The sequence below is a fragment of the Varroa destructor genome, unplaced genomic scaffold, assembly GCF_002443255.2.
Source record: "Varroa destructor unplaced genomic scaffold, Vdes_3.0 BEIS01000001.1, whole genome shotgun sequence".
Taxonomy (NCBI): Eukaryota; Metazoa; Arthropoda; class Arachnida; order Mesostigmata; family Varroidae; genus Varroa; species Varroa destructor.
The window spans coordinates 31,131,179-31,158,608 of NW_019211454.1; the positions used below are offsets into that span (position 1 = coordinate 31,131,179).

The 27,430-nt window shown below is 40.1% G+C and overlaps 2 protein-coding genes across 5 annotated transcripts in view; one reads left to right on the top strand and one right to left on the bottom strand.

Moving 5' to 3' along the window:
• Positions 1-27,430, top strand: part of ec (ubiquitin specific peptidase echinus) — a 201,708-nt gene that overhangs the window by 53,353 nt on the left and 120,925 nt on the right. The window contains exons 3-4 of one of the 2 annotated variants that reach the window (XM_086978229.1): positions 25,498-25,601; positions 26,006-26,121. The gene's annotated coding sequence lies outside the window, so the exon portion shown is untranslated. Of the gene's footprint in view, positions 1-25,497; positions 26,122-27,430 lie in introns of both variants that reach the window. The other variant, XM_022792386.2, reaches the window with a different exon arrangement.
• Positions 5,489-23,374, bottom strand: LOC111244896 (nephrin-like). Of its 3 annotated transcripts, none has more exons than XM_086987718.1 (9): positions 22,712-23,374; positions 22,447-22,577; positions 20,055-20,210; positions 17,381-17,502; positions 15,608-15,665; positions 14,589-14,747; positions 7,267-7,437; positions 6,033-6,319; positions 5,489-5,619 (listed from the first exon to the last, which is right to left on the bottom strand). In XM_086987718.1, the coding sequence occupies exons 2-9, from the start codon at positions 22,523-22,525 to the stop codon at positions 5,563-5,565; spliced, it is 1,089 nt and encodes a 362-aa protein (XP_086843844.1). In that variant the 5' UTR covers positions 22,526-22,577; positions 22,712-23,374; the 3' UTR covers positions 5,489-5,562. The 3 variants fall into 3 exon arrangements, with proteins under 3 accessions (XP_086843844.1, XP_086843839.1, XP_022648172.1); XM_086987713.1 differs by having other exon boundaries at positions 22,447-22,621; XM_022792437.2 differs by having other exon boundaries at positions 22,447-22,583; positions 22,712-23,373.

Sequence of the window (27,430 nt, forward strand, 5' to 3'; positions counted from 1 at the left end):
CTGACATTTAATTTGTGCAATATATAGAACAATCGGTGTTTTTTTTTCTACAGATGACTAGTAAAATACAATTATATTATTGATCAAACAAAGCAACGTATGCCCTATAAGAAATATGCGGCATCGTTAAACTTAGCTTCTTTCCAGTCCTTCTAAATAAATAAAGAAGCTATCCACATTTTTACACCGATGTAACATTAGCCCCCCAACGGCTACGATTTTTCCACGATTTCTCTTAGATCACTACTAGTGTCATTCGGCCTACTCCTTGCAAACCTAGATTTTTGAACGATTTTTTAGATATCGCTCTCTCGAGGCGGCACGTGTTGTCTCTGTGCTACAAGCATCTTCTCGTGAAATGAGCATATAAACGGGGCCGTCATATATGTGATGATCACAAATATTGACGACGTCTCCGAGATCGATACGCTTCACCTTTGCGTCTCCTTTATAGGCTGCACATATTTATCGAGAAATAAAAGCAGGGTAGTCCGTTATGACCCCCAATCAGCTTCATGTTCCGAAGTAATCGCATCTTATTATTGTAGGTAATATGGCTGTACTGTCACTTTTTTTTTGTACGTGAATGTCCACACCTGTTCGATTGGCTGAATAGCAGTTGTGCACTTACTGTGGTCATAACTCGTTGTTCTGTCGAAAACGTATGTTCTCTGCAATTTTAACCCAATTAATATTTTGAGCCACAAATGCGTCGACCTTTATCGACATGTAGAAGAAAGCAGCGGTGCCAAATACATTTGTTCTATCGACAGGCTGACCGGTGGTACTGATGACCGAGACCTCGTGGAGTAGTTCTCGGAAGCGGTCGCGTCGTACAGAGACTTTATCCGCAATTGTAAAGCAATGTTGATTGTTCATTCTGAAACTGTTAGCTGGAGTTGATCTTGCAGGCTCGCGGATCCCACGGCAAGTTTCTTCGGACGAAAGGAACGTCACAGAAGAACAATTATCAGATGTATTCCTGCCGAAAATGGCCACGCCACTAAACCTCCGTGGGCATGCACGTCGCGGTTCTTCAGTGAAAAGTGTATTTTGTTCTAGAAGTAATTTTCATTTTATTTTGGTATTTTATCCCGATATTTTAACATCATATTCGCTCCGCTCCTTGAGTCGTTCAGTTAGTTTGGGCTTGTAAGTAGCTTCAGACAGAAGCCATGTAAAGACTTCAGTGTTCATAGCAATATCCACGGCAAACTTTGAGCGATCCCAGAAGTCATTATCTTGCAAGCAGTCTTCGATGTTAAACTAAATGGTTTTTTCCATCTTGTACATGATATCGCTGAAGCTTACATCAAGGCACAGGTGGTTTTCGAACAATCGAACTGGGGTAGACGTCAAACGATACGGCAATACTTTATAAGTGCTGCATGAAAAACTTAAACTCTTACTAACAAATGTGGGGAAGTTACTCGGAACCGTCCATTACTTCCGAGGCGTACGAGCACTACGAAACTTCGTCTTCTGTAGCCACCATATGAGCAATCTCGAAGTGGAACTACAAGCTACTGCTGTTGATTAATCGTCCCGTCAGATGTGACGATTCATCATTTCGAAAGCGAGAAATTACAGTTAACTTCGGGTTCAATGTGTCGTTTCTACAAAATACTGTTACAATCTTTACGAGGAGCAGCTCCGCCCTCAGAGTAGACTCAACTACAAAACGAAGCAATTGAACTCGCCAAAGCAAACTCCAACCCGGCCCAGTTTATGTCCTTGTAGGCATTCATGAACTACCCGCTCTCTAGCTGCTAATTGTCTTTATCTGAAACTCTGCTAGTTCTTCAAACGAATCCCTACTGAATTAATCAAGTTCCTTTGGCGACGTACAGTTGGGCTGAAACAAGAAAGAATTTGGCAATCTCTGCAACTTAAATACGCCCAATTATATTTAGAAAACATACATGATTAGGACGCTTTTTCGGACATGACAGGGCATAGAGAGAAGAGATCTTTTATATATTTATATATATATACTTGTTATTTTGGGATCTAGCACAGGAATTACCATCCAAAACTGTCGGCTGATTAAGGGTGGTATACTAGTAAGTAAACTTATGTGCTATATCTATCACATTCGTAAATATATATCGACTGGCGGATAATTTTCTAATTCATCCATAGTAATAATATCCTGTTTAGAGCACGCTGATTGTTGTAATAATACGATACAGCTAAGTTGTTTAAAAACTGGTATAAATAACAATAACATTTGTTTAAATGTATATATATATATATATATATATATATATATATATATATATAAATTATCCATGAATCGTATTACAGCGTACGCTGGTATCCCTGGTATAAAAAGAATTTCAAAACAAAAGCGCTTAGTTTGAAAAATTGTTTCTAACGGGAGTAACTCGAGTTTTGTAATACAGAAGATATAAAACAGTACCTCGTAATTTTTAATTCTTTTATTAATTTCGCTGGGAATTGTCCATCCATCAATTTCTTTATCTATCAAAGTCCAGGTTACACTTCCATATAATCGCTGAACGAGGTTACAAACGAAATTATGGTGCTCTATAGAATAATGCAAAACGCGTGTCCTACACTTACAGCATGACTTGCCGAAAACTGTGCATCGTTGGTCATTTCGCACGAAAATATGAAGCTCCCAGAGGTCCCTCAGGCAAGATATGTGGACGAAGGAAAGATACAGTTGTTCGATTTCTCAAGTAGGGCTCCTAGTTGAAATAAACGGGCCCAGTAGCGGTGAAAGCCCCGACACGATTCCAGACTGTCGCCGTAGCAACAATGAATTCACTCACCTGGCTGCTGGGTGTGATCACTTGATATGTAAACAAACCCTTTTAGCGAAGGGCGGCCGTCGTTTGCCGCTTCTATAGGTATATATATATATATCTAAGAAATTTCACGTCGTCGACGACCTTCTGCCAGACGGGGATCGTGATGTCGCAAGTCAAGAAGTTTAAAATACGTAGGAAAAAAAAATAGTATGAAATAGATAAAACAAAAAAAAAAAAGAAGCGACAACAAACCGCATAGAGACCTGCAGGCGCAAAGCTCACGCTAAACAACCTGTAGGTATTTTTCTTTGAGGAATGTCAGTTCTATGGTACGTTGGAACCAGTCGATTACTACATCAATGGACTTCATTACAGCCAAGGACATTTCGCGGGCGCCAAGTAATCCACTGTCAAAAAGAATTTCGATGTGATGAACCGATTGTACAGATAAAGTATCGATAAACGTCTCATAAAACAAAATCAATAGAATTCCATCATGGAAGTAGATACAGGTCACCGTAGCTAGCGACACGAAGTCTTTTCTAGGGCTGCAGTCAGTAATTCAAATTTCGTCGTGTGATAATGCGTGTATAGTGCCAGCTGGAACGAATCTCTCAGAGTTAAAAGCAAGCACCGCTGAAGTAGAGGAGAACGCCCTCGACATGAATGGCAAAATATAATGATCTTAATGGGGTCTGGCTCAAAAGCGTAAGCATTTGTGACACCAATTCCAGTAGCAGCTGTCACGGCATTGCTATTCATTTCAAAGACCGCTTGATGATACTTGAGATACTTTGCATTAGCTAGGGATCTTCCTAGAGATGTACTTGAAATCTGTTCAGCGTCGCTGAAGATTCCTTCCACACCGAGTGCCTGCACCTCTGTGACGATGCTTTTTTTGTTCGACATTGATTACGACGTTTGGCACGGTGAGCGCCACATCCGGTCTGTGAGTGACATTTAACCTAAAAATGGCCTGAGCTATCCTGTCGGCAGTCGTCTTTGCCATGATTCCATCGACGTGCTCTTTTTCTCTTAACGGGATAGCAATTATTATAGAGCTTTATCCTTTTCTATACGGATTATTCACTACTTTGAGCTGTCCTGTCTCGCAGACGTTCGACTGTGTGTCGCTATCTTCGTCATGAAGTGCTGCTTTCCTTAGTCCTGTCGCAGAGCCAGAAGTTTCTCTTGAAACATATCGGTTCAAATTTGTCCTTTGCGCTCCTTCTGCAGGTGGGACATGTCCACTGAAGACCTTTAACACTCAGCAGAAGTAGAGCAGCCCGCTGTGACCCGCAATTAGCTTCATGTTTTTTGTTCAAGGTGTGCCAGTCGCCGCCGCCGCCGCCGCTGAAAATGCCCAATCGACTGAGCAGCGAGGCAGTTTCCGTGCTCTATAGCTTCACTGATATTTGGTGATAACTAGTTATCACAGAAAAAATACGTACTATGACGGGTTATCGATTGTCTTCGCATGTATGAGCTTCGTTCACTGATTGAATGAGCAGCGCGGCTTGGAACTCCATTGGCACCCACAGACGACGACGACGAGCCAGAACTAGGGTACTGCTAGCGAGGAAAATCGCACCTAGCTGATACTGCTAAAATACACTTAACGGTAAAATACACAGTCTCGAATGACTACAGAACGTAAAAAGTATCTGGCTTCCTTAGGCAGTTACTTGCCAGGTAGATGATCGAATCGTTGTCGCTTGGTTGTTTAATATCGCTCTTGTTGCTTCGAGGGCCATCGTTGTAGCTCAGAGTAACGACGAAGAGTCATATGCGGTTGCCTATGAGCGCTGCTAGCTATGGCGGTGAAAATTTGCTTTAACAATTAAACTAACTAGACATAGAGAATGTGATCGGCAAGAAAATCCATATTTCATTCAGATTAGAATATAAACGTTTCGCCGATACCAACGCCGATACGAAAAAAAAAAAGAAAGCCGATAAGAGAAAAAATCAAATATCCTTATATATATTTTTTAAAGAAGAAATTGAGTTGATACGAAATGTTGCATTGTAATATATGTATAGTGTAACGTTCTGCGCTAGGCTATCTTTAATTTTTTCATCCATATTATAACATTCGCCAACACGTTAAGCCCAGATCACCAGCATGAACAGTCAATGTTCGGCTACGTACGCGAGCGATGTCGTCACACAGGGAAATTACGCAGAGCGACTACTGGATATGAATCTATTGCGCCCGCCTTCCTTTCAATCTACGAACGAGAGCGGTTTTGGATAAATCTCGGATAGAAAAACAGAAGCAAGAAGCAATTACCCGAATGCGCCATTGTCGGGTAGTCGACGTCTAAGGATGGGTAGAGTGTTCGCATTGCAAAATCACGGTCGAGACTTACTTAGATACTTCCAAGCTGCAGAATCGCCGCCGTTTGCATCTAGCTACCAGTGCTCGCCGAACAAGCGCGGCATAAGCAGGCAATACGAGCGTTGAAATCGTAAACGTATATTTGTTTTTCATATTTATTGGTCCTACCCGATCTGTCCTGGCAGCCTCTGCTTTTTAAAAATCGCTAGTGGACAAAAATGATGGCCACTATAGGTATCTGCTTTTGTGTTCACCAACTAACGATCGATCTCGGTGACTCGCCATGGTTATGGTTGCTGCTATTCGTTATTCAAACGTAATTTTTCTATTAATAGTAGACTCAACTACGGATAGATTAATGCAAAGTGTGTTCCTTGCAACTGCTATTGTATTATATAAATTTTCATATATTGTATATATATATATATATTTTGACAATATAGTTTAATCTGTCTTCTTTCTTTTCCTTCGTCGGCCCTCGGGGCGTGTCCGATTGTGCGGCTGCAAATAATTCCGCATTTTGTTAAATAATCGCAGAGGACTGGTCTGTATGCAAAATAGACATGAATAAATGTTTCCTACAATTGTAATCGGCCTATGTTCGTTCTACTCGTCCTTCGGTTACTCAACCGTGTCACGATATACAAGATAGAATAGCGTACTGGCCAAAGAAATGGTAACATATAAAAGTATTCAATTTTGACTTTCTTTTTTTTCAACTCTGAAAATGGATCTGAGCTTCGTTCGGTTTCGTGCGAGCTTTATAGGGACTATCGAATCGACACCGGCTCTATAACTTGCAAAACAATACTAGCGTTGAAAACTTCACAACACGTTATGTACGTGTAGCTGCGTGACGACGGCGTTGTTCAATCATTTTAGTTGCTAATCTATCAAGAAAATAGCCTACGTACGGTTACATGGATTGTGATGGCGGTTGATAGGGGCTGGTGCGTGACAGAATTCGAGGCGTCACAACGAAACACAGCTCCGTCATCGCGGTCTACAAGCACCACGCTATGGGTAGCTGTCGCCTCATGCGTTCCTTGTCGGTAACGCGAACGTACAGAAACGTCGTTTCGGAACCAGTCTAGTCGGGCCGGTGGGTTGCCCCCGCGAGAAAGACAAGCCAGCGTTAAAGTGTCACCAGACTGAAGTTGCGTCTCAGGTTGTCCATGGATCTCAGGCTCGCCAGGAGGATCTGAATGAATGTCACAAATCGACAGAAAAAGAAAAAACAGCCAGACGTCAACAAGAGCTTTAGCCGCGTCGTTTGGCGACATCTCTGTCTTACTTAAGACCAAGCGTTTTGCCACAGTTCACCGCCTCGTTCGCGCTCAGGTAGTCAGAGTTAGAAACAAAATTGAGCAAGCAATGCTTTCATGGGACGCCAACATTGAAAAATTAACTTGTTCTTAAAAGCCATAATAGACTTTTCATGATAGCACGCAGCCACTACATACTGTTATGAAAATTAATGTACACTTATTTTCTATTTTTAAGTATAATAATATTTCGATTACGCCAAATATATTGATCTAGACTGATCTGCTGTCTCTCCGACTAAAGTTAGATATTTTCGCGCTGTTAATTAAAAGCTGTTTGTTCTGGGAGTAATGTGTGGAATCGGTGTAGGAAAAAACTCTCGAAAAGTCATAGCATCATTTCTAATTATATAGGTTTTCCAGCATAAAACGTGCCGCTTACTCTTTCCATAGTCTATTAAACTGCAGCGTAACAGCCCGCTGGCCATTAGCACACTAGATCAAAACGACTACTAAAAAGTGCATTATAGCTCACGATTTTTTCAGTTCCTATCCAACTAATACCGCGATAAAAAAGATAAGATGCTTAAAAATGTCCAGCGTATACACATCCGTTTGTACGCTTTTCACCGGCATTTTTAAAAGTGGGACGTTCGTTTTGTCACCGATTGGCTAGTTATCAGTGGTCGAATGAGAGTACCAGTTGTGCCGGCAAATGATACAACAAGGGCTTCAATAATGAAAGCTTATTGCTAAATAGTGCGAATCTACCTGACATAATAGATAATGCAAGTATTTACAACATCCACGAAAATTGTTCTCGATGTGCAATAATTCAGGTAGTGGCTCAATGAAGAAATGCTCGTAATCTGGAGATACTTACACAAGACACTCATGACGAGTGAGGCTCTGAGTGGTGCTTTTAGAGCAGGATGCTGAGCCTCACAGGTGTAAGCGGCACGCGAGTCGTCATGCCGGGGATAAATTTCGACCTTTGTAAAGATCGAACTCAGCTCCCGATCACCGTTGGTGTCGACGCGTCGGTGAACCTTTTCTGAAACGATCAAAAATATCCCAGAGATGATGACAATTTTTCATTTCATCGATTTCTCGCTGGTAAGAACTCAGCGATTGATTTACTCAGTAATTTTTGGTCAACATCACAGATTACGATGAGTCATTGTATTTATCTCATTAGCTATTGGAAATCGTACCAGAAACAGATTTTATGTCCGTCTCATTATGTCTGTCTCTAAATGTACACTCTGTACACGCGAAATTTTATATATGCTAATAAAAAAGGACAACCTATAGAAACTTCCCAGAGGTGATTAGGAGTTTGCCAGTGGTCTCGTTTCCAACTACCACGCAATCAGCGAGAAGCGCCGCCCGTCTTACGGTGACATGAAACACTTAATACGTCTATACCGAATATTTACTAACAGAACATTAATATAGGGATATATTGCTCAGAACTGAACTTGTTTTAAACTCGCCAGATTATCATGCGGACGGTGTTACAATTAATTCTTGAGACGAACTTGCTTCGCTGTGATAATAATAGATAGGGTCGTCAAAGTCTACAGATCCTCACATGTGTTTGGACTTCGACCCAGTCTGCGGAACAGGTACAATATGCTCAGGTTTTTCTCAATTCTCTATTGACCCTAACACGTCCAACGAATCTATATAGGCCTTTTAATTTAGCTTTATTTAGGTTCTGTAACGCACGCGCGCGCGCGCGCTCTAAAGGCTTGGCCTACATCGAAAGTTACACGAAAAAATGTATGAAGGAAAACGATACATTTTAAAATATCTTCATTACGCACACGTGATGTCTCCGCTGTATCTTCTATTTGCAGAATCTATTATTTCATTGAAATCTAAAATTTACCAATATAATTCAATCCAGAACGGGATCATCTTAATGAAACAACAAATTATTATTACCACTAGTAATCAGGTTACCTCAAAACATACGTTAGCATCGGTTATTGTGTGAGTAAGTTAAAAATTAACTTATAGTTAGCCTTTGGGAGTAAGTACATTTTTTTTTTGCTTAAGGGTCGTGTGTGCTTAAGAGTGCACAATAATCGGCTGTGAAAGTTTTTCGTCGCAGTACAATCACAATAATACGCGATACGTCAAGTGCAAATCATTCAATCAAAACAAGAGAACGGAAGTTTAATCGGGTTACGGTGTTACGTGTCGTATGTCGTTGACGCGGATTAAAAACGTCCACGTAGGCGCGAGTGAGGGGCCTCTAAGCAGTTCCAGTTGTTGCTAATATCTGTTGTCTTCCAAATATGTAGATGAAAACAATCGATTCGATTAATGTTAGCTGGGTTGGGATCCAAGGTCGTGCCTATTATCCAGCTCTGCTAAACTGCAGAAGCCTATTTCAAAAGCACGATCTTTTGACCAACGAGGCATGAGTGTTTCGTTTACATTGGTAGTTACGATGTGTACTGTTTTTGGCACTTACTAGAGCGTCGACTTGATTAAGCATCGTCCAGTAGATCGAGATAATTTTTGCAATTGTATAAAAGCTCATTGGGAAATATCACGCATGTACTATCAGTCGCCTTGGCACAAAACACACTACGAATAAGAACAGCCGAGTGGAACCTCTAGATTTCATCGTCGTCGAATCTACCCTGAGCTAGAATACGGAATGGGCCACTTTAAACGGACTACCTGGTTAGGCGGGTGATGACACAAGAGAGCTCCACGGTGGTCACTGACATCTGTCAACCCTCAAGCTAAGGGATTACCTTTTGCGTTATGTATCACAGGGAGGCTAACCATTCTTCGGTAAGCCGTAATGCAATGCGTACTGACCCTTTTTGGAGCAACTCATTAAGGATAGTTCAAAGTCTTTCAGTTGTACATCTGCATTTGTTCACGGTGCCGCTAATAGATTAGAAGAATCGGCACGTTTTATAGGTCCGAAAATGATGTATTTGGCATTAGTTGTCAACTAAAGAATCATTTGTTATTTCACTAAATTTCAAAGACAACACTTAAGCTTGCGCATTTTATAAATAAACTTTGAACCTCCTTCAGAGTATTAATTACTATTTTAATGATCGTATTGTATTGCACATTTACAATGCATATCATATAAGGGCAGCCATATTTAATGGGCATTTGTATGTGCTATGATTACCTATGGAGTTGTTTGTTCACTGGTAAACGTTAGACTAAACTTAAAAAAACTTAAAAAAATTATGAATAATTTTTTCCTTTGGCTAACAGGTAAGGTTTCGACACTCAGTTTTGGGTGCGGAAACATTTTTCTTGTTTAAACGAAATAGTTTATGCCAGTGTCTTAAAGACACAGACGTATCCATTCCTCATTGCTGCAATTTTCAGCTAGATATTTTTTTCAATGTATATATATATATATGACCAATGCACGTCTCTTCGGGACGTCACTTACTGTATTGAGCCTTACCAAAATGTTCCCATATCCTACTTGTGAACATGATAAAAAAAAAAAGAGCAGCAGATGCAATAGGTCTAATAGCTGTTACTGGGCCGCGCGAAACGTCAGAAAAATGAAAGATTTTTAAAACCAGTAATGAGAAGTAGCGATATTTTGGCCATACCAATGGCGATTCGGACAGAAGACTCTGAGTGCTTCAGGTAGAACAGTGAAAATGAAACTAATAATGCACCAGCAAAAATGCTGGCTTTTAGGCCATTGCAATGATGCAAGGCTCTTTTAATAGGCCAATGATCTACCCGTTTTTTCAATTCATATCGAACAGATAATGACGATTTTAAGGCAACCGTCTCAAATATCGAAATTGTTGGCGTGTGTAGCCGAAAATTTTGTCCATGAGGATAGGTTTGCGCTTAGAGGGACAGTACGATCCAGCCTGCCCTTGTGATCGTTGCCTTCCACTTTTACTATTAACATTGACGCAAGCAAAAACAACTTTGGACAGCGTTATAACAGTATGGCTCATACTTCCCTTTGTGGAATATGCAGCTTAACAGAGTCAAGTTCATTTGAAGGTGTGGCCCCCTTGAGGGTACTCCTTACAACGATAAACCATTTATATATATAGAACAACACAACATGCTTTTACGCTGCTATTAACAGATATGTGTTACGAGAAAAAAAAAAAGTAGCTATTCAACTGGAATGGTTGTAGCAGGCAGCAGTTTCAAGCTCAAATAGGGAAACACTATTCGATGGTTGAATTTCATACGCTGACGCTGTAGCTCGCTGTTCAAATCATCTGTGACGTGAATATGTGAGCACTCATATTGTGACATAGATCAACATTGTGACACAGAGGTGGATCAGCATATATCGATATAGTTCACGCATACGATGGGTTAGGCTTCGAACAAACCTAGTATGGTCTAACGATACCTTTGTACAGGAAACATACGCTGTAGGGCGCGGAAAAAGGTTGAAATATGTACTCAATTTGCTGTGTGTCAAACGCAGAACGGCTACGATGTGTCCAGCTAAAGCGCACATTGTTCCTAGCCATCTTCAGACGAAGTAGGATAAATAAGAAGAGCTTAAATATTCAGGCCCAAGGAGTGCGCAGATTGACAGACGATTATAGGAAAGATGGAGACTATCGCTAAGAAAGCTTAAAAGTTTTCCTGGAAGCAGCGCCCTGAACGCTTATCATAGACATATTCTGTACGCTTCCGAAAAAAAGAAGTAAACCGATAGTAAATAGTTTGTGCATTTCGAGGCAATGGTGCCAGCGGAAGAACTTCACAGGAAGTCATTGTAAACATCGAAAAAATGTTTCGACCGGTCTTTGGGACACTACACCCCCTGTCCTTTGAACAATTTTCTTCGAGAAACAAAAAATACCCCACCAGTACGCAGATAGCGCCATCAACATTTAGCACAATTTGGAGCGTGTCGTGGAATATATCGAGAAGAATACGTTAACTCGAGCGGATGCTCGGAGAGGCACACTCTAGGCCTTATTGTATGTATATGTCGACATTAGAAGAAATTCTGTTGAATGAGCTACCAATCAAACGAGCGAAACGAAGCGATACGAGATCCATTAAGCAGTTACTGGGAAGACGAGTAAACGAGCTTCTGAATGAATAAACCCTTCAAAAAAAACGTTTCAGCTGGTGATAAACAGGCCTGTACTAGATTCGAAATGCTAAAGGAAAATCTCTCAGTTGAACAGTTGAAGCCATTGGTGTTTAGTGGATATTGGTCACCCAATTGAATATTCAGTTGAGAAAAAACATACATTTTATCTTTGTACAATTTTCACCTATCATTACCCTTTTACTTTTGCTACGTACCTGCCTATCATTCAAAGCACGCGAATACTGAATTATTATCGCTACTACTACACACACATGTATATTACATCTAGACTGTATATGCACGAACGAAAAATGAACACAGCAGGCATGTGATCGTTCATAGATCAATTTTTGCCCTTATTTTCTTATTCAACAATAATTTCGAGTAGTCGGAATATATTCGGTATTCAATTTAAATTTATGGAATATATCTGTAGAACTTAATCGTGCCGGGCCCAGAATTCTGTTCCATTTCTTCTCGCTCACACGCCTCCTGGTAGTCATAACGTTTGTGATGAGCCGATGACACTTATCGCAGTGACACGACAAATGTCGTTAGCTATTATTATTTTTCAAACAGAACCCTTGTCAATAAAATCCGGTACTATAAATATCTTAGAGCTTACAATCAACCAATAAAAAAAGCTACTTTTTAAATGCTTCTTCTTCTCCCTAACACATGAGAGAAAACTTTCCCCAATGGGTGTGATGAATACAAGGTAACATTGCAAGATGCATCGTCGAACATTTTACATGTTTATTTCATGTTCAGCCATGCCTCACCTGCTGACCATCTTAAGAACAAAACGTATCAACCAGCGTAACCCTTAGCTGCGCTTCCTTTTTTATTGGTAAAATAATATCAGCTCCGTTTTGCTCAGTAAGGTGAGCCAAATTTTTACAGAGACTACAGAGGTTTTAGCAGGTTCGCATTTAAGAACATTAAACCTAGCAGAGATTATTTGGCCCGTTGAATTTAGCCGTAATTTATTCATTTGTACTTACAGTTCCTATTTTTAGTTTATTTGTGATTTTTTACCAAAAACCAGAGGTCTTATGGTAGCATCTGGTTGTGATAACACCCTTTATTCCTAGCTTTTATTGAGAAGTACATTTCCTTTGAAATACTATTCTCCGACATTTTCCGCCTTATATTCTCTCTCAATAGGCTTTCTCATGGCTATGTATGGGCTATGCTTGAGTGTATAAGATCATTTATAATGAGTGCCAATGCAACGATCGGTATATTTCTTGACGTCGTTAGGATTTGGCCTGCCTTGTCCATAAAATGCTTTTCAACATTTTCTTTCATTTGGAAGGTACCGAGAAATGTTGCTGCTGCTGCTGCTGCTGCTAATATAGCTATTTATCAGATTTTTTGTAAATTAACTGCTCTTAGCCCCGCAATATGTTACAGAGAGTGTCGGCCGGAGAATCGTTTTGTGTCCGGTCTTTTTTCGCTCTCTATTTTAGCTTTACTGGTTGAATTCTATAGCTCACTTGAGTTGTCTCTCGGTGACAGTATTCTTGATGCCTTCTCATCCTATCTTTCCAACTCGTAGAGACTGACGCCAAAATTCTGCTCGGTTTCATGCCTCAGTTAAAACTAGCTTGGGATCTTTTCTGATCTTTCTGATACAGATTCTGACAATTGCCACTTCACTACCTAGCTTAAGGTATTTTGTTGATGGTGCAAATCATCGTTTGTTACTACATTACGCTTCAGGGATAATATAAAACATAATTGTTTCATCATGCTTTGCATGCAATATCCGATATCCAGGCCTCTGCTTTTAAGTATATTTGATGTCTTCATTAACTTAAAGTATATCAAACATTTTAACCATTTGCCTAATGTTTTAGGCCAAAAAAGAATAGCATATTACAGATCCCGAGTTGCAAAGATGATGTTCTCTTTGTGATTTTTCCGTTATTTGGAGCTATTTGTTTAAATCTATTATAAGTAGAAATTTATTAGATTAATTTAATCTTTTTTTGTTCTTCACAGTCGTGTGTTTAACCAACATTTAGACATTATCGTCACGTTATTTTGTTTCACTGCAATGTAGTGCAGCTGGTTTAGATTTATGGAGTCAGGCAAACGCCAGTACCGAACATAAAATTCAAACCATTTGCTTTAGGTTAATATCAAAATCCGGATTTTGTAATTACATGTTAATAAATATGTCAGATGAAAATAGATTGCGTATGATTTTCAACTGCTCAGGCGGCAGAGATAACTAGCTAATTTAAGGTAAACAATAGAGACTCGAATGTGCCTCCCGCGATTGCTTCTTTTGAAATAATCTTACCTTCACATTCTCGGTGGCATTTCCTATGCTAGAATTGTCTGTTATTTAAAAAACGACGACAAATTATCTTATCAAAGCACAGGGATGTATGTTAGCTATTTTTTCTACACATCAATTACTAAATCAATGGCGAAGAACCGCATTTTGTTGTTCTGTTCCTTAATCACGCAAGAAAACTCACGGTCATGTTTACTTAGTAACCTCATCCGTGTTTACATATATATATATATATATATATATATATATATACAAGTCCGCTTTCAACAGACAGGCTGTTGTTCAGAAAAATAGAACGTTTTTTAGAACAAGTAGAATGAAATGATGCATTTACTCCCAATCGCCGTTATGGCAACGAGGTTCGTATCGTGGACGCTGTTCACATAAAAAATTCCTTTAGATCTAAATCGTACCGCTCAGATTCCTGCAGGCAACGTGCTAACACCATCCTTTTACAGAAAACTTATCCTATAATGAAATGCTAACAGGCAAAGATCTGAGCATAATGTGCTCTTCAGTTAGTTTCTCTCTACCTGCTAAAAGGCTGTAAGCCACCCCGTCGAATTTCATGGCATATTGTCGTATGCAGCATTCTGCTAGGTTTTCTATGTCCTTGATGAAAATATATATATATATATATATATATATATATATATATATATATATATATATATATATATCCATAATTGCTGAAAGAAATCTGTTCTGGCGAAACAAAGGATTCGAACCAGTTTCAGGGTAAAGGTACGCAAAGTTTTCACCGGAAACTGACTCGTTATTGCGTTAATAGGAAAAAACAATCTTTCACCTTTATCAAAGAGTTGATTATTCCGGTACCATCGAATATTGGCTGGTGGCTTCGTGTCCCGAACCCAGCAGCTAAGTGTGGTTTGTTCTCCCTCGCGCGCTTCGACAACTTTGCTATCGTTTCCTCCACGATGACGGAGCTCAATCTGCTTCGGTGGAACTGACAAACATTAACAGAAAGTTTATCAACTTCACGGATATATATTAGTAAACAAAAATAAATAAATCGCTAAACAGACATTGTAGACGAGAAAAATATATCATCATTTTGTGGTGATACGTTTATATTACTTCCCCAAACCTCACGCATTGTTTCTACATTATTCATGGTCTTCTTCATAAAATTCTTCATTCAGACGCTGTAATGGCTAGCATATTTTTATATTGAATACATGAACACAGCTTAGTTGTGACAAATAATCTGGGTCGGGGTTACAACCGTAAGGTAAAAAGTATAAGAATTCAATAATTCAAATTAAACGATCTCCATATAAAGCAGACACTACGGTGATTTTTTATAAAGCCATGAAACTTTAGTTCTCTGTTGCAGCCTTTTTGAAAACACCATGGGCCAAAGAACAAAAATGTGACCTCTATTTAAAGATGTAAATTTACATGCTTCAATGAAAATAAAAGTGTACACGAAGAGCTATGGCAATATACTACGTGAACTTGAACCTGTAGGTTGGTTCCTTCATGTATAGTATGTACGCCAGCCTCGTAGAAGAAGCTATGAAAAGCTTCTTCTATGCTAATATGTATCACATTTATGCATTGCATAGATACAACATCAGGCCACTAACATTACTTTATCTTGCTTGTTATATCCGAAAAGCGGAACGTCGTCCAGTGATTAACTTGACTCCATAGCTAAGTTTGCAGCGCGGCTCTAATTTTAAAGGTACCTTAAATAGACTCAATATAAATATCAATTATAATAGAAACTTCATATTTAAAGTCGCGGGGTTAAGCAGTAACGAGAACGTTAAAGGAAGAGACCTACAAGATGTGCATACTTACCAAGAACAGTTACATAGGCAGCTGCCCAAATCGCTTGATGATCTGGTACTGGCCCGACCTAGATGGGAAAGAACAAGATTTCGACAGATTCACATTAGTTGATGCCCGGTGTGCGTGCTACGCAACGCAGACGCTTTAAAACATCGGCGACGTTTCGTTGCCAGTGGCTTTGGAAATCACAACGAACACCGCATCCGGCGCTCGAAAACCTTCAAACCGCTAGACTAATTAGCTTTATTAAATGAACCTGCCTTGTCCTCCAGCTAGGTCGTTTCAAGTAACTATTACTCAATCGACTAAAAGCATCCCGTCGTCAAAACGTACACTTCTTCGCGATACACAGTTTCAAATCTGGTCCGCTAGGATGGTAGCTTTGCCGAGTATACTGACTTCGTTAAACGGCACGTGCTTCTAATGAATACGATAGAATTGCCTATTTTCTCCGAAAACACAAACTGTCATTTGTTTTCTTGTTATATTGCGTAGCAGCAAGGTGAAGTCATATTTGTTACTAATATTCTGCCTGAGACTGAGTTTCTACTGTATTTTCGAAAAAGTGCGGGGCTCGAATTATGGATGTCCCATGAATTGCTAAAACGCAGATCTGTGACTTGAGGAAAACCATTCACGCGACGTTCATGCATTACACGTATCCCTTGTACTTCTGGACAGAACCTCTGAAACCTTCATCGTACATTATACGCCCTCAATCCTAGGACCTCCAGCCAACATTGTTTTTATATCAAAAAACTCCTCGTTTGTATGTACCATTTACATCCGAACATATGTTGAGTAAAATAAAAAATTATTTAATTACATGCTATCAAAGAGATGTTCCAAAATAGAGTTTCGATTTTAACCTTAGTAGCCCCGTGGTGAATCTAAACTTATGTCCATCGTTAAAATGAATCCTCTAATTAACTTTAATTGACAACCTCACTCACCTGTCTAGTCTAAGTACACTATACAAATTTTACTTAGAAACACAGTAGATAGAAGTCGCACGTATTGCGGGTATAATTCATTCGGCTGACGACCTCTGATCTCACCAAGTTACCGCAGTCTAAAGAGCTTCGACGTAACGAGAGACATCAACATGCACTTCAATGAAAAAGAAAATTTGACCCGTGCTGCCGCGTATAACGAACATCGTAAAACATGAAACAGTCTATTGAACTACGCGGCTAATTAACAGTCAGTGTATCGCAGGCGTAACCAGTGCGAGGCTCTCGGTCCTGATCTGACGTAGCAAGTTAAATCATAGGACAGCAAAGCTTAGTTCTTTTTTAAGACCCAATCCTCCTATTTTGAAGACTCAAAAATTACATTAGGGTCGAACACCTGAGCACATCTGAGCACATTTCAAGAGAAACAACATTGTATCTTCAGGTGACCTCGATCGATTGCATACTTGTGCAATGCTAGACTGATTTTTGTATTCACCAAATAGATTGATGCATGGCTGTCTATGTGCAGTATTCATATGCTTGGTACTCTTTCAGATTAAAGCACATATTATTCTAAACTACTTGGAGTACGCAAACGAAGTTAATCTCTATTATGTCCTAATAAGGGAAATACAAACGTTGTTGCACAACATTCAGTTAATAGTACCTAATTTTAAGATAAAAAGTAGCGTAATTTGTCTTCCTTAGCATGTGGCGGTGTTTATGAGGAATAATTGCTATGCCTTCCCTTGCGGAAAACCGATTTCCTAAATTGCATGTTTAAGCAAAATTGTTTACAGGACACAGAAAAGAGCAAAACATGTACCTGACATTGGTACTCCGCTTCGTCGTCGAGAGTAACTTGATTTAATCGAAGGTTGTAGATTCCTCGGGGTTCGTCAATAACCATTTGATAACGAGGAAAGCCTGGTATTACTGATTCATAACCTGGAAAATATCGACTACGTAACAGCTGCAGTTATGGACAAGTACCACTATGTAGACCATATGTCCCCTTCTAACCGACATAAAGCTGCATTGTTTTTTCGACAAATATTATTTATTAATTAATTAGTTTAAAAACAAGCGCCGGCTGTGATTTCAGCGCATACTAACTATGCATACTTAACACTATATATAGGGTCTGCGCTGTCGTTGATTTTTTCGAGTTACTTTCTCAACATCAAACAATGCCACCCTTTAGGCATTGCCAACGGTGGATGCGTAAGTCGTCTCGCCGCGTTGCGAAACTGTTATTCGTCGAACGAGTTTTTCGCCAATTTGCCAGCGCCTAGTAAAGCAGTACAAACGTACAAACTTGAATAATAATGAAAGAGAGTAGATGTGTAAATTACTATTAGACTTCTGTGAAATTTTTGCACCGGCTGCATCTAAGACGAATCCAATACGAGTACTGTGTAGGTTACAAGCATCATCATAACTGAAATGAATTGGTTTTTTTGGTTGAGAACAATCGAATTTAGATTTTTAAAAATTATCGTTCTATGGAGAAACGAAACAAGCACACTGTAGCAATAGAGTCATGAACGGTAACAGCTATCCAACTACTGTTAGATACAACGGGGTAATGCCATATTGAGGTCAAATGTATTGGTTAAATTAGAACCTGGCAACAAGCAGGCACGGGTAAAAAAAACATACAAATGAGAACATTTTGTAGTAGTAGTAGTAGTCAGAGCAGTGGAATTTCGCCACTATTGGTACTACCAACGCGATAAGAGGGTGTCGTCCAAAGCATCGTGGCAAAACACAATCGGTTGGGCAGCTGCCTAGAGCAGGCAACTGCACAGAAGGCTCCGGGCGTTTCATGACTAAAAGTTAACGATTCAGCTTCCAGAACCAATGGCTTACTTTTGTATTGGCGATATTACTCGTCAATTGAATAGTTACTGTGACTAGAGCTGACGGCAATGTATTCCTTAGCAGAAAACCCAATAATACTAATATTATGATTGACGATTTTCTAATAACACCCCCTCGTAGGAAACGAATAGAGATCATGTCGGTCAGTACGGTGTCTCTGCAAGTTTCTATCTTGCTACCTGAGACAATAATGGCGTTATCCATATTCGGTTTACGATGATATTTGCGAGCATAAGAAAACGATGGGCATCGTGATGGAAATTTGTCCTATAACAAGTACCAATAGCTAGCTGTTTGGTGCTCAATAGTAACGATGACAAACGGTTGCTGATCATCGTTCTAAGTGAAGACGAGAATTTATTCCGCTACATAGTAACAATTCATCGTTTAGTATAAATAGAAGAGATTCGAAGACCTATTTATTTGTGAGTTATAGTATGCAGAGGTAGGCAATTAAATGGCCGTGTAATATTCGAGCTGGTCGCGCTTCAACGTCATTGCCGTAATGGGGTTTTCTGTGGTCGAACAAATAAAAGTACGCCTAGCCATATTTTACCCGACCACGGTATTCTGGAACGGGTGCTGTTGCTTGTTTATCTTCTACTTATTACGCTTCCATGTTGTTTTTTATGGCTAGCGTAATGGCTAGTAATATCGATGAGGTCAATTTACGTAAGCAGCTCTTTTCAATTAGCCATAGTCGAACTTGTATTAATAGCAACATGATGCAACGGGACTTGGAAGCGAGCGGTAAAAAACATTGATTTCGACACCTAAATTTTATACTTTGGAACATTTGTAATGATCAGCCTATAATTCGTTTGAAACGGTGGGGTAATTGTATTGTGTGAGAGACAAATCGACGGCTTCATTCACTGAATATGTTTCTGTTCTATCAGTCGATTTTTGTGATTGTCATATTCAAATAAAAGTATAACTAAACAATAGACTTTTTCCAAGCTAGTTCTTCGTACTTTACCTCTAACGTCAGTGAAGTAAATCAGGGGTAAGGGTACAACACTAGCGCCATCTCGAATTAATTATTCATCAAATTACTTTAGTTTTGCGGCGAATTTAAGAGTCTACGGTTCGCTTTTTGTGATTCCGAGCAAATCATATCTAGAAGCTATATAAGTAAAACTACTGTTTAACATGAACGTATCCGAGCGAATAACGCATTTAAACTTGCATACATTGTGAAAACGCGATCGTTCAGCTGTTATTTGAGAGTTGAAGATAGATAGGTAGCTCATTCTAATGTCCGGGTAGATTGTCATGGTGGGAATTCAATCAGTAAATCATACTAGAAGAGAATGTCTATCGAAGACTGTACCTTTTAAGGGTACTAAGGCCTTTACGAACTGCTGCAGGCGTGTTATATTTTAGCTCAGTCGTCCAGAAAAGATACTAATAGCTGTCAATAATTTTATACAACCAATTTGACAACTTATCAGCTAATAGTGATAATACCGCAACAGCAATTTGCCCTATTTACAACCTTTCTTTAAGGACTATAAGCCTGTAGCCCGTTTTCGATAGCTTGCAGATATAATTGTGTAAATGTCCCGATGGGTTTTATAGTTATGCCCTAGAATAGGTCCGGGCAAAGATCTCACCGAGCACAAAGCCGTCCTTACTCCATTGAACCTGCCCTCCGAGATTACCAATGTGGCACTGTAGTTCTGTTGTCTGACCCTCAATAAGCTGGACACTCTGCGGCCGAACCTTAAAATACTGCTGATCAGAATTCTGCTCACATCTTACAATGCTACCTGCAAAGAACAAACAAATAGAATAATCCTAGTTTAAAGAAGCGGGTCGAAGCCTCCTAATCAAGTTATGTCCGGCCCATGGCAGATTTCTCAGATATTAAGAGCCACAATAAAAAAAACATCGAACATTTTTGTATTCCGTCTATTAAATTTGCTGAACTTTGTTTCTATTACAATGTGTCTGCTATGAATACGTTCGTTAATAACACGAACTGTTCATAATACATTTTTCATCTGTTTGTCACCATTGGCAGGCCATCCAGACAAATGTACACCAGTGCATTATCAAACGTGTGTATCTCCACCATTTTCACTGTCATGGCTTCGCCTGCATCTCGTAGAATACTGTTTTTTTTTTTTTTTTTTAATTTCCAAACTACTTAAAGTAAAACGTCGCAGAAGAACAGTATGTTTTTCTTAAACGGCAGTTGGCATGCAATGCAACGATCGTTCAAACTGCAGCTTTTCTCCTAATGAACCGTGCAATAATTTACATAATAGTGTATAAATAACTTTCTCTGTTTAAACAAATGATCCACATAAGAAATGCGACTTCAGAAACGATGGTACTTCGTTTACTTAATCATACCTATCGCTCTGTGTGTATATATCGTGTGTGCGACAGAATCACTTTTTCCAGTAATTTTTTATAGTTTTTTTTACATGCGGTTATGGCGTAAGCTTTGTTGCATGCCTATTGCGTAATAAATAATAAAAATTGTACAGCCCTTTCAGTGTTTGGCTAAGTAATGTTGCATTGCATTGCATTATACATTCATACACACAACAAATACGGCTATGTTTAATTAGCTTGGATAAATGACCTGGGTTCATAGGCTTGCGCATCTCTACAGTTGGCTAAAACTATTGATCTATAAAGTCACGTTTGAATAAACCCAATACGACACGCTTTCAGGAAAATACTATGCAAGGCCTTGCGTCTTATTTGAACAAATACGAAAAAGGCTTTTGCTTGGGAGCCTCTCTAATTAAATGGAAATTAAGTGAATATAGATTTCGAATGGTGCTACGTAGTGATCTTACGTACGATCATTGAACTCCAGAGAACGGATAGTGCAAAAAAAGATCATTGTCACAATCGCCTTATAGAAGCTAAGGGAAGAGTTGTCATATTTTTGAAAACCTACTCCCAAACTGAATCTAGTGTGTCACATTTATTAACGTACACTTATTATAGCAATTAGTTTTCTACATATGCTTCACTTGATAGCGTATAATTTCCTTTTTCATAGCCGTGCGATGATCGTATAGTTTTCTCTAACTACGTTCATCAGTGGGGTATCTGACGATCTCGGTCAATTAATGACATGGTTGCGTTCTCTTCCCTACGAAACTATTAAAGACAAACCCGTATAACATGCCTCACTACCAATGCTGTGAATAACTCTGTATATGTCTTTCCAATATAACAAGACGTAATTTAACCAGTCTACGTGCAACGTAACATTTACTGAGTAGCAGATCTGCCAGCTAACTGAAACAGCGCGGACCAGTTGCTGTCGGCAATTACGGTGTTGAGAACAGTATGGAACGCTACTTTTCGTCCGTACTTGTTGCATGATTAGTTAGTCATACCGTACGATAGCTTCTGACTAAGGACTGGGGTCGGTGGGGCCTCTGCCCCAACTTCATTTTAATCTCGACGGATTGCGCCCATCGCAAAATGTAAAGTTTGTGCTGTTCAGCGGCCAGAAGTCCCTGCTATAGAGCTTAAATGACCAGAATGAAGCCAACTTTCGACAACATAGCACACTCACCATAAATCTAACTTCGACAGAGCGTCAAAAGAAATTATTAGTAAAATGACGAGAATTTTTTCCTCGGATAGATTGTCGAGGCAATATTGGACACCTCAATCTGCATCAGTGAGATTTTGAGGATTGCATTCGAAAGCGCAAGGCCCGTATAAACGCCCAGCTTACAATTAATTACGAGAGGTATGAATCAACATAGCACTTGAGTGTTTGGGACGTTCAAATGTTTGTGTTGAGATCAGAGAATCGGACTGCAAGAGTAGCCAATTTTGTTAAGCGCTTTGAATGAAACCTCACTCAAGAGCTATTAAGTACATAATCGTGATCACTGATCATACAAATAATGTTAGCACAGTTCCGCCCGAAAAGACTGCTAGCGAAAGGAAACATTTCTTCGTGTCGTGATTCATCATTACCAAACGCTAAAATCAATTTAACACATACGCATGAATTGAACTTACTCTGATAAACGTATATGACGATCAGTCGTAAGTACAGCTGTTGAATTTTTTGCGGAAACGGGTGGCTCGACGATAGCATTGCGAGAAAATTATCCTTGCTATGCCAATGATAATGACTTCACTTAGTCTTACTGTTCCTGAAATGTCAGCGCCAGCCGGATATTCCTAGTAGAATCTACAGTGAACAACAAGCAGTGATAATAGCTGAACGCTATTTTACCTTTCACCATTATTCGGAACATCGAATTCTCACAAATTTACGTACGTTCTGCTCAGCCCGTTTAATTTCGGATTTCCATCCATAGTTGCGAGCTCGGCGTATCTTCTCGTCTATAGTGGGTGACAAAGGAGAACAACTGAGTCAGCGTTACAAAATGTTGTCACGAAGAAAACAGTCGATTACGAAAGGGCTTTGAAGGCCTTTATTCAAAAGGTTCTTAACTTGCAAGTAGTTCCTAGTCGTCGACAGAGCTCACGTCAACTATTCCACCCTCTCTTTTTACACTACCGTCATCGTTTGGGCTTGTTAGACCCTTGTTTATAGGCGTCTAACACAGGATGATGCTAGAAATGCTTAACCGACCCTGTAGTCTAGATGTATGGCCGCGGCGGGCTTACGCACGGCCTTGCAACCGGTGGCGGCGACAACAACAACAACAACGATAACGCTGGTAGCGATAAGGGCTCAGGCGGTGGCAGTGATGGAGATGACGGCAACGACAGCGAGCAAGAGGAATGCATCTGCCGAAGCTATTGTAGCCGAACGTATGCTTGCACACCTCACCGGAAGCGTATGGCTGTCATTGTTAAATGGGAGTCTACGACGTCACTTAGAAAATCACCTTTCCGATCGGAACGAGCACTACGACAGCTACCAGCAATACCACCTACGCCGCAACCAAATACCATTGCAACAAAGAGCTGTTACGGTGGCCGCAGATGGCACTGGAACAGAGAGAGGAGGAACGGAGAATGTAAACAGAGCGTGTGCCTGACCTCACGCGCTCCAAGACAGTAAGTTGTCAGCAAACGCCGACGATGGCGCCACCTGTGCACGTTGCAACCAACAGAGCCTGCTTCCAGGACATTTCCCGGCAACAGGTGGCGGTAGCTTTAGAGAGGGCCTTCATTAAAAATGTAGATGGGCTGGTAGACGAGTATGTAAGAAGGTAGCTGAAAATTTTATGTACATTGAAAGAATTTATATGTGAGTTTCAGAAATTTAAAAGAAGCTTTTTAAGCTCTTAAAATTTTTATATTGTTCTTTAAATACGCGTCGTTTAAATTAGTTCTCAGTTTTTAGGAAATAGGGCATGCCCTATAACATGTGTGAACATGATAGACGATCCGATATGACATTGTTCTACGTATATTAACTGTTTGCTAGTCTGCGGAAAATCCCACAACGAGGGAGGCGATGTGTTCACAAAACTGAATACATTGTACATTGCAGGTTTTACTGGCTGTATTTGTTTTAATAATTTATGAAAGCACTGGTTTTTTATAACATCTTTGTTGTACATCTTCTGGAAATAGGCAAAGAGGACAAGTGCATTTTCCACCTGAAATGGAGACTTGACAGGAACTAAAGTGCCGCTAATCATTCGCTCCCTCCGCTCATACCTTGCTATTTTTCCCCCTCCGAAACCTCGTTACAGATCCCTCGTGCGAATCAGATTCGAGAAACGACCTGCAGCTGGCCCCTACAACAACAAGACTCATTTCGCTGACTCTATTTGAACGTAAGGACGCGTGAAAATGGGCCACGTTTGCCTGACAGCCCTGTTCATGGACGTCTATCTACAGTACATTCTTTTGTCCTTGGCTTTTAGTAGTTTTAGTGTCACTCTCGGACGACGTTAATATTACCACTATAACAGACAACGACAAGACCAATGGCGAATTTGAACGCCAAAGGCAGCAAGGCTGGTAATGCTGGCACCGAGAAAAAGCAGCCCCGCTGACCCAGTTAGACCTAGCGAAGCATCCCGTGCTCCTTTGATGCCAAAAAATATTTCGTGCGTGCATACAGCCCATAAGTGGGAAAAAGGACTCTTTCTAGCTTCAGAGGCTGCATGGAACATAAACTAGTTAGAGACAACTCAATCCATCTCTGTCACCGTAACTTGGCCCCTATAACTGGTGTGTCACCAGCTATTCCGCTGTCGTTTTCACTGCTAGTCTTGCGCAGCGCAGGGCGCTATTATAGATCTTGCCAGCGCACTTTGAGAGATACTATGTACGTTACTGGCCTTCTATAGGTTCCATAGAAGTGAATTTTAATCATGTGATAATCAAGCCATGTATTTCACAGCGTATTACTTTTACGAAAGGATATGTTAGTGTGCAACTGTAATGATGGCTGGTTTACTCGTTGAGTCTTCGAATTAGGGTAATCGCACATGTGTAATTTTAACAAAACTGACATTTTGGGGAAACTACTTCAAGACTGTATACCGAAAAATGCAAAAAAGGCTATTACTGGATGCCTTTTATACCGTATCTTCCAAACTTTTTCAAATAATTAAATGAAAATTGATGAACTATATTCTTTGCCCGTCTTTAGGGCGCTTGTTTATCGAGGTTCGTTCACACAGAAAAATCTAAAAAATCTGTAGAAGTAACCTGGTGTTAAGTCCTAAAGCACGATCTGCGAAGGCTTCTTCCTGATGTTCCGATGTGGGAGCAAGTTGACTGTCGCGTAGAAGTTTTTTTTATTAGCGCCTGGGCAAATGATGAGCTCCCAACATACCAATATTAGATCACGAATTTTTTGAAAAATTCAACGAGAAGGCGCAAATATATTTATGTTGTGCAGATAGATAATATGCCTATTCTTATTTTTCATGCGGTAAATTAAAGCGAGCAACTGGTGGAAGCTGCTTCAGTTGTCTTTCGTTAAAGCTTAATGTTATACTCACAGAGGTGATGTTGAGTAATTCCCGCGTTATGTCTTCAAGGCGGCCTATCAATTGATTCTCAGCGCTTCCTATTATCAGACACTATGTATTCCGCGATCTTGATTTCAATCATTTTTTCGACTCCGTTTAGAGAAAAACGGACAGCAAACGGTCAGAGAGAAAGAGAGGCGGAGGACAGAATTGTTCACACGCTCACCTGAACGTAACTACCACTGTTACGGCTACGTAGAATAGGTAAGCAACTTCACGAGACGTAACAATAGGTAACCTTTGACCCATCGCCACCCATTAGATGATGTTCTTCGTCAGCTCTTCGTTGTGTTTTTTTGGCCACACGTGCTTTAAGCACATTGTGTGGTTATTTCGTTTTGTCTATGCGTCGTTGTTTTTTCTTCCTCTGTCTATAAGAAATCTTATAAAAAGTTCTACTGCTACATGAGAAATTATCGGCTTCGCCCGGAGTTCCTAACGTCAGCGACACGCAGTAGTTTCTGTCCGTAGGTTGTTGTTGTGTTAACTAATTTCGTTGATCCTTCATGTTGCTATATAGCGTAGTGGTTATCGACCCGCTGACGAATACAGCTACCTTCTTAAAGATTTCTATATATTTTCTCGTCGTATACTTTTTATCGGACGAGGATGAGGCCGAGCTGGAGTCCCAGCGTCTTTTCAGCGACGAAACGCAATGTGAAAGGACAAGGAGCGGGGAGGGAGTAAGGAAAGGAACGCGACAAAACAGGCATATTCTCAACAGGTAATGATCGATTGTGCTTTTTTTACTACATTGCTAGTTTCGCCGAAGCTGTGTCCATATCTTTTCCCTAATGTTCAGCACTGGAAAGCTTTGCGTGCTACCAAAATGTATAGTTGCTTGTCACTAAGTGAACCTAGTTTAACGCCCTGTGACGGTATATGATACCAGCTGCGGTGTTGTATATGTGTGCCTCATTATTCGTCGTCGATCTTAATTAGCCATTAGATAGTACATAAAAGTACGTAAGATAGTCGAAATTATACACCTCAGGCCGAAACCTGTTATGGTCATCTAACGAAGGCGTTTGGTAAACCAGAAACTTAGCGATACGGACATGTTGACAACTGCCGCCTGTCCTGTTAAAGAACGGCACGAGTATGATGTATATATGTGGCCTTACCTTACTACTCTGCTGCTGATGTTGCTTGTTGACAGCTCTGCCATATTGACCTGAACCTTGATTAAGGCACAAAATACATGCTATGTAGACGAATGGCATGATACAGGGATCTCCGGCAAATGGAGTAACGTTCGCACAGCGAACCAAGTTTGCTAGGCTGCTCGTGATCGCCTTAACTGGAGAAAAGTGACTCACACGGATTTCTGATGATGCTTTTTCTTAAATTTTACGCCTTCGTATCGTGGTATTATCCAGTGATATATTTCTATATGGAGGGCGAAAATTATCATTAGTTATTATTACTTGTGAAGCTGGCCGCTTGTTCACTTCCTACTGCTTCATTAATAGCAACGATGCATACATGATGTATCTATAAAGGTTTCGGGAACACCATAATGACACTAATGGTAGCCATGACGATAGCTTCTTGTTGTTTTTGCAATCGTTGCGCTGTCATGGTATATGTTTCATTTTACTGCTTCTAACGAAGGACGACGAAAGAAAAAGGCCGACGACCTTCGGGCCGCTGGCTCGGCCCATTGATGAACGGACGTGATTTAATCAATCAGCCGCTGCTTCAGATAGCGGCAACAGCGTTGGGAACAGGCAAGTCAACTCCTTCTAGAATATACGAGGGGGAGAAAGTGGAAAGCAATAGTCATTATCGCATAGCGAAATCTGCCATCTTACGGACGTGTGCCTTTCTATCAATTTATACAATATATTCTATGCGTTTAGGGCTGTACAGTTGCAATTCAGTTCAGCTAAACAAACTGCTTTTTTATAGCACGCATATATATATATATATATTTGTAAGATACATAAGGGATATATTTATGTGGACGCACTTTGTTCGTCTTAGATAGCGGCTAGACAGTAGCAACGGATCTAATAATGGACGACAATTGT

Excerpts from the sequence above, each read along its gene's own strand:
- LOC111244896 (XM_086987718.1), bottom strand. The coding sequence starts at position 22,525 with ATGCTATCGTCGAGCCACCCGTTTCCGCAAAAAATTCAACAGCTGTAC. Across the intron at positions 17,503-20,054 it reads TAAGGACGGCTTTGTGCTCG|GTTATGAATCAGTAATACCA; the intron begins GTGAGATCTTTG and ends GATATTTTCCAG. Across the intron at positions 15,666-17,380 it reads AAGCGGAGTACCAATGTCAG|GTCGGGCCAGTACCAGATCA; the intron begins GTACATGTTTTG and ends TTTCCCATCTAG.